The 16,995-nt window shown below is 44.4% G+C and overlaps 2 protein-coding genes across 3 annotated transcripts in view; both read right to left on the reverse strand.

Annotated features, from left to right (window-relative positions):
* Positions 1-469: 469 nt before the first annotated feature.
* Positions 470-2,714, reverse strand: LOC139214258 (zinc finger and BTB domain-containing protein 14-like). The gene is made up of 2 exons (XM_070845062.1): positions 2,627-2,714; positions 470-2,020 (listed from the first exon to the last, which is right to left on the reverse strand). Exon 2 carries the CDS (start codon positions 1,995-1,997, stop codon positions 825-827), a length of 1,173 nt encoding a protein of 390 aa, XP_070701163.1. The 5' UTR covers positions 1,998-2,020; positions 2,627-2,714; the 3' UTR covers positions 470-824.
* A 2,676-nt stretch (positions 2,715-5,390) lies between these two features.
* LOC139214687 (band 4.1-like protein 3) overlaps positions 5,391-16,995 on the reverse strand; it is a 38,541-nt gene continuing 26,936 nt past the window's right edge. The window contains exons 15-26 of one of the 2 annotated variants that reach the window (XM_070845595.1): positions 16,466-16,501; positions 15,888-15,953; positions 14,994-15,170; positions 14,262-14,324; positions 13,034-13,759; positions 12,153-12,185; positions 11,830-11,907; positions 10,145-10,228; positions 9,119-9,217; positions 8,702-8,782; positions 8,187-8,302; positions 5,391-5,636 (exon numbers count right to left, since the gene is read on the reverse strand). In XM_070845595.1, coding sequence (XP_070701696.1) covers positions 8,192-8,302; positions 8,702-8,782; positions 9,119-9,217; positions 10,145-10,228; positions 11,830-11,907; positions 12,153-12,185; positions 13,034-13,759; positions 14,262-14,324; positions 14,994-15,170; positions 15,888-15,953; positions 16,466-16,501 — 1,554 coding nt within the window. In that variant the 3' untranslated portion in view covers positions 5,391-5,636; positions 8,187-8,191. Of the gene's footprint in view, positions 5,637-8,186; positions 8,303-8,701; positions 8,783-9,118; positions 9,218-10,144; positions 10,229-11,790; positions 11,908-12,152; positions 12,186-13,033; positions 13,760-14,261; positions 14,325-14,993; positions 15,171-15,887; positions 15,954-16,465; positions 16,502-16,995 lie in introns of both variants that reach the window. The other variant, XM_070845594.1, reaches the window with a different exon arrangement.

Here is a 16,995-nt window from a genome sequence, read left to right on the forward strand (position 1 = left end):
GGACAATGTTATATGTGCATAATTCATTATTGTGTACTCTAATTGTGCAACAAACTAAGCTACAGTATATACAGACATCTATCATTAACTGTTGATAGCTGGATGACAGTTATACTGTATAACAGTAAATCTAGTTGGCCGGTTGCTTGGGCAGGACAGCCTTCAAAAAGACAATCCGTCAGAGGCCCAAGACTTTGGTATCATCTGCATCAAATGCAAAATGGTGACTCTTACTCTTACAGTGTAATATCAATCAATACAACTAAACACATCCATTAAAAACATCCACATGAATATACTCAATGCAACAAATGTTATGCAGAAAAAAATCTTCCCCCTCCCTCCCCACTCTGTTTCTCTCTTTTATCTCCATAAAATCCAGTAAAGGTTAAACAAACATTTAAATGTTACATATCCCACAAAAGTAAAAGAGAATAATGTTATGAGAACTCCCCCCCCCCCCCCCCCCCCCCCCATCTAGATAGCAACGATGCTTTGTGAAAAATATATGTATAGTAGAGTGAACTAAACATTTACATGATTTTACAGGTGGAAAAAAACATTGTTTTGACATAACTCTTTAGAATAATAATACAGCCCCACAGTCTTATGAACATGCTATGGTCTCTTGTTACTCACTCCGATCACTGTCCGTGTGATGTCAGGCCATCAGCCTGTCACAGGGTTGTGGTTGTGTCAGTGTGTGTACATGTTTAGATGTGACTGATGCGGATGTGTGTGTGTGTGTGTCAATGTGTTTTGGTGTTTGTGTGTGTGTGTGTGTGTGTGTGTGTCGATGTGTTTTGGTGTGTGTGTGTGCAGGCTCAACAGTCCCCCGAGTTGTGCGAGTGTGGCCCGGTCTCCATTTTCCAGTCTCTCTGGTCGGTGGCGTCTCCCTGGCCGTGCTGGGAGGCGGCGGGAGACAGGGACATCTGTCTGCGGGGGTTGCCGCTGTGCATGGTGTTCCAGTGGCGCTTCAGATCCGACGCTTTGATGAAGGCTTTGTCGCAGGAGCCGCAGTTGAATGGCCGCTCGCCCCGGTGCTGCCGTTCATGGTCTTTCAGGTGAGACTTGTGCTTGAAGGCTTTTTCACACATTTGGCACGCGAAGGGCCTCTCGTTGCTGTGGACCCTCTCGTGTCTCTTCAGGTCGGGGCCCCTGATGAAGGCCTTGCCGCACACCACGCAGCGGTGAGGCTTGAAGCCGGAGTGGATCTTCAGGTGCTCCTTGAGGTGGGCGGCGGTGGTGAAGGCTTTGGGGCAGTGCTCGCAGCCATAGGGACGGTTGGCGGTGAGCAGCCGTTCTTTTTTGGCATTGTGGTCCATGGGCTTCGCCCCCGCGCTCTGGCAGGAGCCGTGGTCGCGGTGGCCGTACAGCAGGTACTCCAGCTTCATGTCGCTGGAGGAAGAGGAGCCCCAGCCGTGGGTGTGCGGATCTTTGCTCATGTTGGTGTTGTAGTTGTGTGGCTGAGACACGTGAGAGCCCCCGGGCCCCATGCTGTCCATCCCCTGATCATAAAAGCTGTTCTTCCTCACCTCCTCCATGGCCAGCTCCTTCAGGATGGCGTCCTGAGCTCGCATCCCGTGGTCGCCAGGAGCCTGGTTCTCCCGGGTCTTCATGTTGGTCAGCTCACGTTTCTGGGTGCACAGGTTATCCAGGAAGTTGATCCCCAAGATCTGGCCGGACGACATCATCATATTGATGTCCTTCTTCCTCACAGCCAGCCTGGCCGTGTACATGTAATTGAGCACCTCCTCGAAGATATCCGAGCGGATGAAGTCCAACTCCACGATGGAGTTGTCCTCGTCGCTCTGCTTCTTGAAGAGCTTTTTGAAGTAGTTGCTGCAGGCTGCCAAGACACAGCGGTGCGCCCTGAACTCTATGTTTTCCACCACCACCACCACATCACAGTGCTCACCTTCCATCCTCTGTTGGTTCAGCATCTTCAGAAAGGTGGCTTTGTGGTCATAGTCGATATATCTCAGTAAATCAGACATGTTGCAGGTCAAATTGGAGCAACCTGCAGAGGGGAAAGCAGCACACGTTCAAAACCATCCACAACAACTGGGGCATGTATGTAACCTGCACAGCTGAGGGGTGGAGCTCTGTTTGCACGCTTCTCCTGTGCTAATAAATGCAGGTCGACTGTGGAATAAAAAGGAGTAACATGCAAACAGTGGCGCATCTGTTTACAGATCTGCGTCAAAAAATACAGAGAGTAAACAAAAGTAGCTAAATCAATCATGCAGAAAGCCTTTGGAAAAAATACACGGCAGGCCCGACAGTAGTGGGAGCCGCAGCAATGCTAATAAAAAACGTGTAAACGCTGACAGGAGCAAATAGACGCACTTTTCATAACTTCAGTAAAACGTTTCAGCCGCTGTGTTCGCGTGACAGAAGCGTCGCGTGCAGAAAGGATAACCTTAGCAAGAACATTTCACATCTCACTGCGCCCAGCCATTTTGGTCAGCAAGCCTCCATTGGCATGTTTCTGGTGTCTTTAAAGCAGTCCGCAAACAGCGGGGAACGCGGCGGCGAACAGGCCGACGAACCGACCGACAAACGCCGCGTCGCTTTCCGCGCCGTTCGGGGCGACAAAGAGAAAAAATTATAAAATGTTTTATACCCGAAGCCTGAACGCGGTCCCTGTGTTGTCACGCAAGGCAGTCGACGACGATCCAGAGCTGTCGTTTTTCCTCTTCCTCCTCTTGTTGTGACTGTCGGGCTTCACAGGAAACGTGGCGCTGCTCTGCTGCCTCCTGCCGCACCGGAGCCGCTACTCCGCCGGGATCGTCTATGTCCGGGAGGATGACTCACTCCGCAGCACTGAATCTGTTTTTTTTTCTCCAAATCCATAGAAAGAAATGATTATGAAAGAAATATGCAGATCCTTTACTTGAGGAAAAGTACAAATACCACGCTGTAAGAATACAAATACATGTCCTGCTTTGATTTTTTTTTATTTTTTAAAAAGTGCAGTATTTGAGTATCAGACTCAGTTAAGGAATGAAATAAACACATTTTTGCGCCGGTTGTTTTGAAAGTAAAATGTAAAATGTTTTTTGTTACTCTCCACCACTGATAGTATTTAAAAATACACATGAATTAGAATGTACATTCTAATTCATGTGTCCTAATGTCTTTTTTTTTAAAGAGATCAAGTCTGCCAGTGGTGTACAAATATTCCAATTTAATACCAATTAAATTAAATGTAATTTTTCATTTTTCTTTGAAATTCTTCTCTAGAACATTTTCAACAAGTTGATTGAAATCAAATACAAATACATCCTAACTGTGTAACAACCGTTTGAGTCACCTGTTTATAGAAAATGAAGTTGTAGACCTTCCATTGATGTACAACTTATTTGATTTAATTGTTGATTTATTAATAACCTGCAGGAAGAGTCACTGGAAGTTTAAAGAAGACTATCTAAATATGTTTCTAGCAGATGGGGGATTTTTGTCCAACTATTAACAAACTCTGTCTTGTTCTTATTTTAAGATGTAGCCTTTGGTCAGTAATTTTTATTACAGCCTACAGATACTAGCCTACAATATAGTTGTTATCATTGTTAAGACAGAACTGAATTAGTGTAATTCAGCCTTTTATTGCTCTCTGCAGGCCAAAGTGAGGACAGCTATTTTTTGGAGTTTGATGTGTACAATGTGCCTAAAATATTAACACAAATCCAGCAGGTCTTCATTCAGTCCCTTTGTCTCCATTCAGACATTTTACAGAGAAGAAATTAGATTTAATGAGATGAGATTTTTAATGTAAAAAGTACCATAAAGGGGCCTCCTTTTCGCGTTGACCAGTGACAGGCCTCTGTCAGAGTGAGACCTCTTACCGTTTGTTTGCTCTCTGGTAGACCCGCACGTATCCGGGGGGGCGGAGCCTCGGACGCCTGCGCGCGTCCAACATAATTACCTGAAGCCGTAAAAATCCTCTTTTAATTACCCCGAGGGTGCTTCTTTTAACAGGTTAATTAAATGTTCGGGGCATTTGCTTTAATGAATAATAGATGGACGCCTGTTTGCACATCCAGTCCTCTCCCACTGATACACTCATTTATGTTTTAACCAACATTTAAGCCTCACACTCTTCAGGTTATTTTAGTGCCTGAGGATATGAAATCTGCTTTATTCTGACTGCTCAGGTTATTGATTAGGCCCATATGTGTACGTGGATTTTGTAAAAAATATTCCAATTAAGATATAAGAAATGAATATACATATATAAATAAAAAGAATAGACATACAGTTCACATATTAACCTAATTAGCGTTTATATGATTTGAATATTATGATTCAGTCCATTTACAGAGCTCAGTTTCACATACCAGGGCAGGACAAATCATTATTTGGAGCTTCGAGATACTTTGAGAAACTGGAATTGTAAAACAACAACACAAAAATCAGTGAAGCAAAAGTGTTTAACACAGACTTGATATCTGGGTGTTAAAAGTCGTCAAAACTCAATCAAAGGGTCCTTGCTGACAGGTTTCAGTACTGTGGTCATTTTATTATTTGAGAAGAAAACAGCAAATTAAAAACAAATGCATTTGCCTCTTTATTTCGCCGTTTTGAGGAAAACACGGCTGTACACGAACAATACTCGGTTATTCAGATACAGTTGAACAGATGAGAGAGGCGTACAGTTGACATGTTCGGGGTGGGGCGGAGGAGGGGTGGGGGTGGGGATGGGTGGGGCAGGGTTGACAGATCTCTCTTGGCTTTGCATCTAATTTGGGCAGAGCTCGGCAGTCTGAGCCCTTTGCCTCACAGTGACACAAACCTGGGACTTGTGCTGCAGCCGATCATCCACCCTGGATAACATTCAAAGCCAGCACAGGCACATGAATAATAAAAATCTATTTCTTGCAAAGAAATCTTGATTCTTTGGCATTTTGCCAAAATAGACCTTCTCAAAAGTGGTGGAATCGATCGACAAGAAGCAACGAAAACACTGAAATGATCATGAAAAAAAGGAAAACGCAATTCAAGTGGACGCGACACAAATCAACTGTGAAAGATAATTTGCTATTCTCCTAGGAAAAAGCTTCGATATGTACAGTACCGGGCTGTAGCGAGTCCTGGAGTGGCAAACCTGACGGAAAATCATCCTCGATCATGTTGGAGCGAGTGAGGCGATGCTCGCTGGCAAATGAGGTTGGCACTTCTACAGCAAGGTTAAATAGTGTATGCTCCCTAACATATACAGCCTACAGCGATTTAAGTTTCTGGAGTGATGGCTTTATTTCATAAATAAAATGTTGCTACAATAATTATTCTCAATAATCATAAAAATGCATCAAAGTCATAAGGCAGTGAAAGCAAAAAGGTTTGCTTGCTGCACACAAGGATTTGGCGTGCAGGTGGATCGAGAACCGTTTTTAAAATCGTAGTTTTCACTATAATCTTGCCGTTTTTGTTTGATAATGCAACATTGCGTCCTTCTCATGCAAAATGCATTTAATTATTTTGCAGGTGATGGTTGCGACTAGCGGCGAGCTGCAGCATTTGGAAGAGGATGAACCTTTCTAGTCTTCTGAGAGTCCCGGAGTAATATGTAGAGTTCTGGATGTCGGATTCTGGGAGGTTGAAGAGAAGAAAACAGCCCTCAGTGTTTGTTACTCCTGGAACAACAGAGGAAACAGCCGTTAGTACGTCCTGCATATTTAATCTCAGCTGAACCTCCAGAACTACAGTGCATCCTGCCAAAGACTAAAACAGAGCCTGGTGAAAGGCTATGGCAGCTTTGGCCCGATAAAGGGATGTACCCAGGGACTACAGAGTTACAGACATACACAGAAATATAGATACACACAGGCTTCATGGGCTCGTTCTGCCTTTCACTAACTTACCAACAGTGGCATCCCAGAAAGGCAGGCCAGCTATGTTACTGTTCATATCACTTTGGTATAAAAACATGTCACACACCACACTTTATTCACTCAAACTGATCTCTTGTTGAGGGGTAGACTTGGAGAAACTGCTCCTTTAAAAAGGGAGCTGAGCTGGATTTCTAATTTGGGCACTTTAAATGCAAAAGGGTGAAGTGAGTGAGGGGAGGTGAGTCCACTGGATTATAGTTGTTTAGAATTTAGTTCATGGACTGATGGCGTTTAGTTCAAATGCAGCTGGACTTTAGAGTTTTTCAGGAATGTTAAATGGTGGAAGGGATTCGAACATACTGAACAATGAGGCTACATTTATTGCCAAGTAATTAATGGGTTAAGATGAAAGATGTAAACATGATATGGTCTGTATGTAGGGTCATTTATATTTCAAACTAAGAGTAAGAACATCTTACAAAAAGTATTTTTTTAAGAAAGGAATGTTTAGATTGGTTTTCTGTGTCTGCGGTGATTTATTAATGAGGTGCTGATTCAAGGAAACCAGAGACAACCTCACATATCCAAAACCGTTGGTGAATAAAGCACAGAGTGCCGGAGAGGAGTGAACTGAGTTCTCAACGAGAAACGATGTTAACAATGCTACTGTTTGGCCCCAAAACTCTGTGTGTATCTACAGTGGAAAAAATTCAAGCATCCAAAAGACCAGAGAAGAAACATTTAGTATCCTGTTAATAGTGTTGCTCAGACACACAGATATTAGACGGCACACTCGTACACACACAGGACTGAGGGCAAGGCCGCAGAAACAAAGCCAAGCATTCCCATCTGGTGAGTCACGCAAGTACACACATGCACGCTCGCTCATCCCAAACCCTGCGCCTTGGGATCCTTTTCAGTCAAAAGCCAGTGAAATAACAAGCTCTGGAGCCAAAAGGTGAACGAGAATTCCAGTTTTTGGAGTCTAAATGCTCGAGAGAAAAGGTGGCGGAGTATCTCGACATGCTGAGGTGCAATGGAATGAGAGGTTCCCCTCACGCAGCTCCACACCTGAAATAATGCTCACAGCAATGACAGCGGACAAGTTGAAACACAAATGGCTGCATTTGTGCAGTTTGTAGAAATGCTGCCGTGAGGATGGCTGATCTATTCCCCCTCTAATGGAGAGGAAAAGTGCAGCTGAAAGGAGCAGTAGGTTACAAACTGTTTCAAACCAAAGTGTCCCAGAAGCATAGTTTTAATGTTTCAGGGATTCACCTCATGCATGAACGTCTCCATATAAAAGACTGCCCAGTGAGGAACTATGGTTATTTCCTTCTAACACAATGTCAACGTCTTTTTTGACCTTTTTATTTGCAGCATATTGTTGATATTAATAATTACTTGGATATCAATCTTTATGTTGACATTTTTAATGCAAAAGAAAACCATAAATGAATGTTTTTTCTGCAAAAACATTTCACTTGTGCTCATAGTTACTGGTAACACGAGGAGCTGTCCAGTTATGGCACATGATTCTTCGAGTAAGAACAGAGTTGAAAATAGACTAAAGCGCGTTTGTCTTCACTTGAGATCAGATTTCAGTCGATGCGGGTACATTTGCAGCCGTGGACTCCTGAGGATAAGAAGCCGGTTGAGCCAGTGTTTAATCGCTCATCACTGCCGGTGCCCTTTGTGAAGATACACAATGTGGACACAACAATGTGTGGAGGCTGTTTATACTGAATATTAAATGACACGCAGGTACAACTGTGTCAACATTAGCGGCTGCGCCTGCACCTTTTCCACCACTTTTTCATTTTCAAAGGAGGCAGTTTTAACATATTTTGGAAGTTCAGTCAAGTCAAGTTGCAATTTAGATTTTTAACATGATAAACGAATTGTCTACAAAACAGGCGAGAGGGGTCTGTGGTACAGTACACACAGCAGCTCTCTCTAATAAAATGGGATTGTGTTTCTCTCCAGCAGGGGGGGCTGTTGCAGTCCAGTTACAGGAGATTGCATGAGACTGCCAGGAGCATTACTGTAAAGGTTTTTAAGCCTTGTCATTACGAACCGAGACTATAATATCTGGTCTGTGTGCACACACGCAACAGCCGACCTTTTCCCTGCAGGGGGAGTGGAGCTGGGATGACAACAGCATGATGCATTAGCTGTAAGTGCTACAGAAGCAGGGCTGTCTGTACCAGTGTGAAGAAGTGCTGATGGGAAAGCGGCATGCCCAAGGATGGAGACCAGCTTGAAAAAGGCCAGTCTGACCACATCAAAACCAGACCAGACCGGACTAAAACGGACAAAGCCGGGACCAGGACTGGGACCTCACTGTCTTACCTGGGTCAGTCCTCCCCCTCCTCTGGCGTGATCTCTGTCTCTTTATGTACCACTACTTTGGTCACTGACATGTCAGGATGCTGTTCTTTAGCCTCCTTTATGGCCTGAGCCAGAGCCTACATACGGGAGTGCAGTGCCAGGAGGGATCACCAGGGGGAGACAGAAAATGGGGAAGGCAGGGAGGGGGCGGGGATGTTGGATTGTGAGTCAATATGCCAACAGGGAAGCCACTTTTAGTCACATTTGTCAAACTTCCAGTATTTGTTAAAGTCACATCATGAGTTAATAATGTTTTGTTTAAAATGTCACATGCTAAGCCACTCTACATCATGTGGCTCTATGCTAGGCTCGCAAAGTACAAGTTAAGGTCCTGAGGGGCCACGAGGTCATTAGCTTTTCCCTTTTTCATGGTCACTGCTCAAACCCAATTACTGAGTTTACACGCAAAGAAAAATAAAGATAGCAGAGAATAAATAAATGAGAAACAGTATGAAGACAGAAAAACTCTAAGAGACCTGATCGTGGTCGATGTCTGCATCTCCTGTGATGACGATCCTTTTCTCAATTCTCGTCTCTGATATTCCTCCTTTCACCGTCTGGCCAACAGAGGACAGACAGACAGCTTTAAATCAAACACTAAAACAAATGGCAACAAACATCACCTCAGGGCCTAATTAAGCACAGTTTTATCTAATTCAAGATGACTCCTTTCTTATTAAGTCAGGATGTTTGTTAACTACAAAAGAAAAACATGCCAGAGAGGGAGGGACATTTTTATGGCAAAGGCACCATAAGTCTGTGTTTCCATTTCCCCAGGAGAGGAGTGTGTAATGAGGCATGTCCCTGTGCTACAAAGCAGACATGCAGAGGCTGTCGCAATGTTTGAGGCTTCGAGTGTTAAGAGACCAAAGGGACAATAGATGAACCCTGACCTTTGTGATGTGTGTGGTTGTCGTGGTGCTGGTGGTCTCCGAGGTGATGGTCTGAGCACTCAGCAACACCCCCGGGTCTACGTCACCATTAGTGTCGACCTGGTGATAAGGAAAACACTCATTTTATATTGTACTCCAAGTAAAAACTACCCACTCCAACACATTTATGTTCTTGTCTATAATTATTCAGAAGCAATTAGCGGTAACCTGGCAGCTGCATTTATTTATACTTGGCTGTTTGTGGACAGAGAAAACTCTTAATAAGCTGAAAACACATTAAAAAGCTGTAATGGTGGTCATGCTGGTTAAATATTGCTCATTTGCACACCTGGCAGACACAGAGCATCATAATCATTCATTTAGAGTTGTGCCTCTGGCCACCTGAAGAATGTAAATCTAATATTGACTCGAGGGAGATATTTTTCTCTTTATCTTTTTAGCTGCTAAAAGCTGCATTGTAGTCACCAGCTTGTTGCTAACTGTGTCTTGAGGTTGACCCACCCAATCAAAAGTCAAGAGAAGCAACAGACTATCTGCTGCACAGAGCCGAAGCCGTCAATGTGGCGTCTACGTACAACACGCACACATATTTTGTGCTTTCAGCTCACTATTTTGTTTTTATGGCTTGCAGCTTAGATGTTTGGTTCACTTCCAGCTGGTTTCAGCCAAAATGTTCTACAAACCCACATTACACTACCTGCTCAGCATGAAGCAGGAGTTAGTCTAAGTTAGCGACTAAGTGGTGAACATAGTGGAGCATCTAGCCAGATAATTCCCTAAGGACAACAAACAAGTGCTAAATGGAAAGTAAATATTAGACTTCAATTCACTCAGTGGACACAAAAACAAGGCTAAGCTAACATATTAGCCATATCAACGTAAAAGGTGTTACTATGTCAGTGTTGTCAGCTTGTTTCTGCCCCCAAGTGGCCAAAACTATTTAGAGGAGCTTTTTAGCAAAGGACAGACACTATTCTTTAATCACATTTTGATGTAAAATGGAGGTCATGTTTTGTTCATATGTACCTCTGCAGACTCGTACGTGATAGTTTTCGTCTCCGTGTGGACCACAGGCATCTCTTTGGTACCCTCCTCGACAGCATCGAGAGTCTGATGGACAGAAAGGCAGAGCAAGAATAAATGTGTGCAGAGGGAGTACAGCAGCACCAAATCCATCCCTGCTCTGGTTCAGTTAGCTATCATGTCTGTGGGTGTTCACTGTTAACTGTACGTCTTTGTTCTTAAAATAGCTCCACACTGTCCAACATAAAATCAAATTGACGCAAACAAATGCCGCATGCTAATAAACTAAGCCAAAGACTGTCATGGAAGGGCTTAAATCTCTAAATGAGCATGCAGTCATGCATTAGAGCCCCTGATCCAGTGAAGGAGAGGATACTGGAGAATGCAAATCACAAGGTTTCGATCAAGTGTGTGCACCACGTCATATTAAAGGGCCCCCGATCTGCTCAGCAACAAACTGTGAAGTTAGCAAGTTGAGGCACATCCATGTGTGTAGTATTGCCTTTGATTATTAGTGGCAGATTGTGTCGGCAGGAGGGGAGGGTGGAGGTGAGGTTACAGGGCCGAGGCTGAGGCCGCTGGAGCTGATGCAGGGTTACCTCCAACTGAGAAACGGCTGAAGGAGGATGGGCGAGCGGAGAGTCTGAGGTGAGCGGTCCAGACAGAGTCACTTCGTGTGGGCAGGACTTCAGGTCCATATCTCCTTTTTCCAACACTTCTTCATACACTTCTACATCTTCTCTCACTTCTGAGGCCTTTCGAGCAACACAATCGTTTGCGAGTTTCAAATTCAGTTCGTCCTCGTCATACTCCTCCTCCACTTCTCCCTTCTTTCCATCTGCCTCTTCCTCTACTGTACTCTCCATTTCTTCATCTGAGCTGTCCATCTCTGCGTAGCAGTATTTCTCTTTTTCGAAGTGCAAAGGTGCCCGGATTGTTGGATAAGTCTTCTGCCCTTCATCCTCTGCTGGTGAACATTCATCTCTCTCCTGATCCACCTCCACAATACCATCTTCTCCCTCTGTGGGAAACGCTTGTTCCTCAAAATACTGCACTGTGTCAGAGAACTGGACTCTCTTGCCATCTACTTCTGTGTACTTCCTCTCTTCTGCATCTTTCCAACCTGCCAACTCCTCTTCCAAAGCCCCTAGAGCGCTCTCTACTGCTTCCCCTTTGTCGTGTTCCTCCTCTGTTGAAGGCAGCTTCTTCTCCTTTTCACTATCTCCAATGTGAGCAGGTGCGACAGTGAACCTGAAACCATCATTTTCGTCTTTTTGCGTCAGCGCTTCCCCTTCTCCTCCTATAACTTCTCCCTCCTCATCTATTACTTCCTCATTTTCTTTTTCTGCTGCTAGGGTGAATGCTGCAGGCTCTGGCAAATCACTATGGCCAGACAGGCTCTCAGTTAACCCTACATTTATGGTTACTGGCTGTTTTTCTGCTACAAGTTTCGCATTTGCACATTGCTGAAGTTGCTCTGAAGATGGCGCAGTGCCTGGATTACAGCATCGTTCACCAACAGAGTCATATGGTGGATCTGCTAAGCCACTGCCGCCAATATCCTCTAGTAAAACAGCTACGCAATCTAGCCCCCCCTCTGCAGACTCTGCTGACATTGTTTTGACTGTAAGCTCCGCTGTAGTGCTCACTGGTTCAGCCTTTGCAGCCTCTGTGGTCTGGATATTCACCGTTGGGCCTGTCGACTCGGCTGGTGCTGCCTCTGTCTCCATGGCAACCACGGCCTTCTCCTCTGGTTCAGCTGATGTCTGTGAATGATAATGGCACCATTACATGACGGTTTCGCTTCACGACATGACTAAGACAACAAACATTGCAGGACAGTTTCACATCACACCTGATACAGGAAAACAGTTATGAGAGTTAAACACAACCTGATAAGAGTTACTCATAAATAGGCACGCATATTTAAAGACAATTAACATTTCAGCTTCACCAAAACCATTGCAGCGTTGTGTTTTGAAATGAGTGAGGACCAGAGAGGAGTGGTCACCTTTTGAGAGGAGGAAACCCATCCCAGCGTAGACTGAAGGGACAGAAGGATGGACGGACGCAACATCAGAGGGACAGAAAAAGAGAGGACAGTTAAAAGTCATAGTGAACACCCGACAAAGGGCAAAGGGAGAGAGGGTGGCATAATGAAAGGTCTGAAAGTAAATATTGTATGGATTGTATGGAATACCATTATGTAGCTCATTAAATCCACTGAACCTAATGCCAAGTTGAACAAATCCTAAAACCTCAAAACCAAAATCCGATTTGGAATCGCTGAAATCCACCAGCAGCGAATTTTTACAAATCTGCTTTTGAAAAACTGTTCCTTAAGAAGGGTGAAATCTCTTTTCAGGTAGACCCATACAATTGTTTTCCTGACTTGTTACGGAGGCAGAGGGGGGATTTTGGCAGATGAGGTGGGGAAAGCTGCAGCGGTGGCACTGAGCCAGGCCTATGAAGTCACTGCTTTCAGGGAACTGATAACAGAGCTGAAAGAAAGAAATGGTGCAGCTGAGCAAAACGGTATAAAGCAAACAAGATCCAGCCAAAGCCTCCATTTCTTTCCTTATCAGCTGTGGGAGCCAGCTGCTAAGGCAAGGCGAGCTGTTTTAGCTGTCAACAAACTCAAAAACAAACCCAAAACAGTAGTATCAAAAAAGAAGCAGCGGGCTTGATTGCAACTGAAACTGGCGGTTTGGCAAGTGTGACAGTATAAACGCTGAGTGTTACTGGATCATTAGCCATGCACGGTGCTTGATTACACTGTTGTTAGATTGGTTTGGCTGCTGCTGGAGGGAAGGCGATGGGGGTAGGCTGAGGGTGGAGATATGGAGGGGGGCAGCCAAAACCGAGCTGCTGCTTTTAGTATTCATACAGTACCACTGCTAAGGATGTCGTTGAAGGTTCAGAAACTGTAATCTGAGTCAGGCTGGACTGTGACTGCTCCGTTTGGACCTCTTCGAAGGTGAAGATTTCGCCTTCCTGCTGTAGAGCGCTAGAAGTCGTCACCTCTCTTACTTCTTTTGTCACACAGACGGCCTGTGAAGCCTCGATCTTCACCTCCTCAGAGATCCACGATGCCATGGCCTTTTTAGGCGAGTCAATACCTTTAATCGGAGTCATGTCATCAGTTTTTATCTCCATCTTTGGACTTGGCGTCTTAACTACTATGGTTTTTACTTCTATGCCAAGACTAGTGTCTTCTTTGAGAGGGTCTTTCTCTTTAGAGGCCGACAGCATTTCATCCTCCTCAGCTTCGGGCTCCCCGGGTGCTACAGGCTCCTCTTCTTCACCCATAGCACTTTTCTGTTTGACCTCTGTGTCTTCTTTCTCCTCCGCCTCCTTCAAGATAATGAGCATCCCTTTCTTGTCGCTGATGGCCTGGGACACTTCCTGTCTGACAGCTCCGGGGCTGACCTTCACCACTGCCCTCTCTGACACCTCCTCCTGGGAGTTGGGGGTTTTCTCCTCCACCTCCCTGAGGGTCCCGTCCATGAAGACGTCGTCGTCCATTGTGGTTGACAGGCTAATCCCGTGTGGCCCCGAGGAGGTGGCCAAATCTGTTACGATACTATCCACCACGTATTTCACCAGATATCCTGCCGCCTGGGGAGACACTTGGCTTATTGGAAATGGATTGTTCAAGTTAATAGACAGAGGGCATCACACAGCCAAGACGGAGAGAATAAGCTCAAGAGAGAGATTTATCTAGAGATGGCGCGCACACACACACACACACACACACACACACAGACTGAGCTCCAAAAGTACTTGAACAAAGATGAAAACAGTTTTTGACCCAGTTTCTCTGCACAGATATAGTAGTATTATATCTAACAGAAGATTCTCTGGTACACTTCCTTTTATGTATCATTCTTATTGTTTTACCACATGTATTTACTGTAATGTTACTTTTTTTAATACCGTTTTCATCGCTGCATGCAGACTGACCAGACCAGAAATAAAGTGAAGAGTAAGAGCCAAAATACCAAAAACTGTGCCAGTGTCCAGATAGGTCTGGAGCTAGGTAGAAACAAAGGGCAAAACACTACACCACACTTTAATACCAAGGCCTCTACATGTGAAAAACTAAGTAAAAGCAGTTTACCTCAGGGGCTTTAGGTTCCACCTCCTCTTTTGTCTCTTCTCCTGCATGCTCCGCATCTCCAGTCTAAACAAGAAAACAAACAAAAAAAAAATGAGACAGACACAAGAAAGGACATGTCCGCCGTGAATGCATGTTCAAAGGAACAAGCTCCAGATCCCAAAGCTCGTCCAGAGAAATCAGCTTCTTTTTTGTCATTTCAATCGGTCACTTGTCCGGCGCGAGTTCATCAGATTATGTCACACAAGTAGAGGAGGAACACTGATAAAACTGCTCCTAATTCAAGTGTGTTATGTCATTGAGTACAACAATCATATTACTGGTTAATGGCTGCACCATCCATAACCGAGACAAATTAATATGTTAATCAGCTGCTGATGAGATACAGTGAAGACATCAGGTGATATTGGCAAAGAGAGAGAGACACGTATTTGCACACAAACTAAACACCAAACACTCTAAATGACTTTACAGATTAATTGACTCTATCAAGGTGCCCGTATTCTCCTTTAATATGCACTAGAGCCATTTAGAACATAAAATGTACTGCACTAGAAAAGTTTTGATGCAGAAAATATGCTTCTCGCCCTGTTATGAATATTGTATTTAGTGCACTGTCGCTCATAATGCAATCTTTCTCGAGATTGATGTCTTTGTTTATGCAAAAATCTCCTTGTTGATGTCATGCTTCACATACACATGCCGTCACTCAGTCTGCTGTGGACTGCAGCTTACATCCAGCGGCTCTATCATTGGTGCTTCGTCCGCTCTGGGTGAGCGTGCGGGGGACGAGGAGAGCCTCTTCTCCCATTCTGTCAGGCCCGGTGCGCTGCTGTCCGTCTCCAGGAAGGAGCGCTTCAGTTCGCTGATGTTGGTCTGGTGCTTGACCATCTCTGCCGGAGGCGATGTGTCCTACAGTAGCCGGTCAACCATGATATATGGAGATGAGGCCAGGAGCGGCGTGGACGGAACGACGGCCATGCTTTTTGTACGCAACGGTAGCTTGCATATCCAGTGAATTACCAAAAAAAAAACCCAGCATAAAATGCAGTTCTGAAAAAGTCTGAAATCGTCCAACAGGTCGAAATCAACTGCATTACATGCTCCATTCTTTACGTTTAGTATTCACAGGCCCGTTTTGCAGGCTGTGCAGGCTACCTGTGCAACAGCTGACACAAAGAGCAACATAATGGCAAAAAGTCCACCCACATGGCAGCTGCAACTAAGAGAGAAGCAGCTTGTTCTTAAATGCTAAAGGAGCATTTAGGACCAGCTTGATTACACGAAAATAAATGATTTCATGCATAGACTCGCAGATTTAGTTTTATAGGTTTAGTTAAACACAACATTCCCATAATCGCGTTAGAAGTTAAGACCTCTACAAACTAAATCAAATTAATTCAGTTTAATTTCTTGATTTATTTCTCATAAAAATGTATTTGGATGCTCCACAGCAAAAATCTGTTAGATGAAAATGTAATAGCTCTAAAGCACATAGGAACTCTACAAAACAGTACTCAACTCAGGCAGAGCTACTCGTAAGTTAGATGCTATCTGTTGTCAGTCAGGATTCTTCATACCAAAAGCACCTGCATGCATATTTCAGTCATGCATTGTTTTCTTACCAACCTCTAGCATCAGATTACTATGCTTGATAAAAACGTTTTCCCCTTTTACTCGTCTTATGAAACTATACTGTAAAGACAAAAGAGGGGAGAGGAACTGCAGTTAAAAGTGCTGTGTCGTGTTAAATTTAGACTCTTGTTAGTAGAAATTTGGAGCTTTGTTTTTTTTTTACAGTAGGACTGTAAATGACATGATGGCATAAGTCAACTCATTTTAAAGTCACGCCATTGTTAGAAAAACCTTGAAAACTGTGAAATCTGACTCTTGGGTGCAGCGACAGGAAAAGAAATATGAACATGACTCCACCATTTACAACAAAAGCACTTTAGAAATGAGCTGGAATGGTGTGTTTTGAAGCAGCGACAGCTTTGGGGCAGCAGTCTGTGAAGTGAATTCAGGCAACAGTGAATGGTCAGTCTGGTGTGTGGTGTGATAGTGAGCGTGTCAACAGAAGCAAGAGCAGGCAAGCCAAGGCGGAGAGACGGCACAAAGTGACGGATGGCTGACGTTTAAATGGCTCAGTGCATCTGGTGGTGGTGGTGTGATGCACTGAGCAGGGCCATGAAGCGAGCCCAGTGTACCTGAGTCCGCATCTCAGAGTCGTCATCTGCTTCCGACTGACAGCGAGTAAAGAGGAGAGGACAGAGTGTGAGACAAGGAGGAAAGGGGTTTCATTAAAGAGAAGAGACATCGTGAAATCAGGTGAGGAGGAAGAGAAAGTGAGCAACAAGGGGCAGCAAGCAGAGAGATAAAAGATGTAAGGATGGTGGTTGAAATTAAAGACTATTGTAATAAAATGAGCATTCACTAAACCTCTCCCCTGTACAGCATTTGTCCAATTGCAACCTTGGCAGCCACAACTAGGTACAGCAGACCTGTCAAGCTTTGAATTTGTTGTCACATCTTTAAGTGCTGTTCATGGAGTTATATAAAAGTGACATCCTGCACTCAAAGTTCGGAAGGTGGTGTCTTTTTGCTGTGCTTCTCCACTGTGGAGGCCAGTCCTGGATGCTAACAGAGTTCAGGGTAACGTTAACAGCTCTGTCTTGCTTTTTGGGGAAATGTACATATCAGAAACACCAGCCAGTGTTACCAGTGCTAGGGTTAGGGT

Source organism: Pempheris klunzingeri, chromosome 15, assembly GCF_042242105.1.
Source record: "Pempheris klunzingeri isolate RE-2024b chromosome 15, fPemKlu1.hap1, whole genome shotgun sequence".
NCBI lineage: Eukaryota > Metazoa > Chordata > Actinopteri > Acropomatiformes > Pempheridae > Pempheris > Pempheris klunzingeri.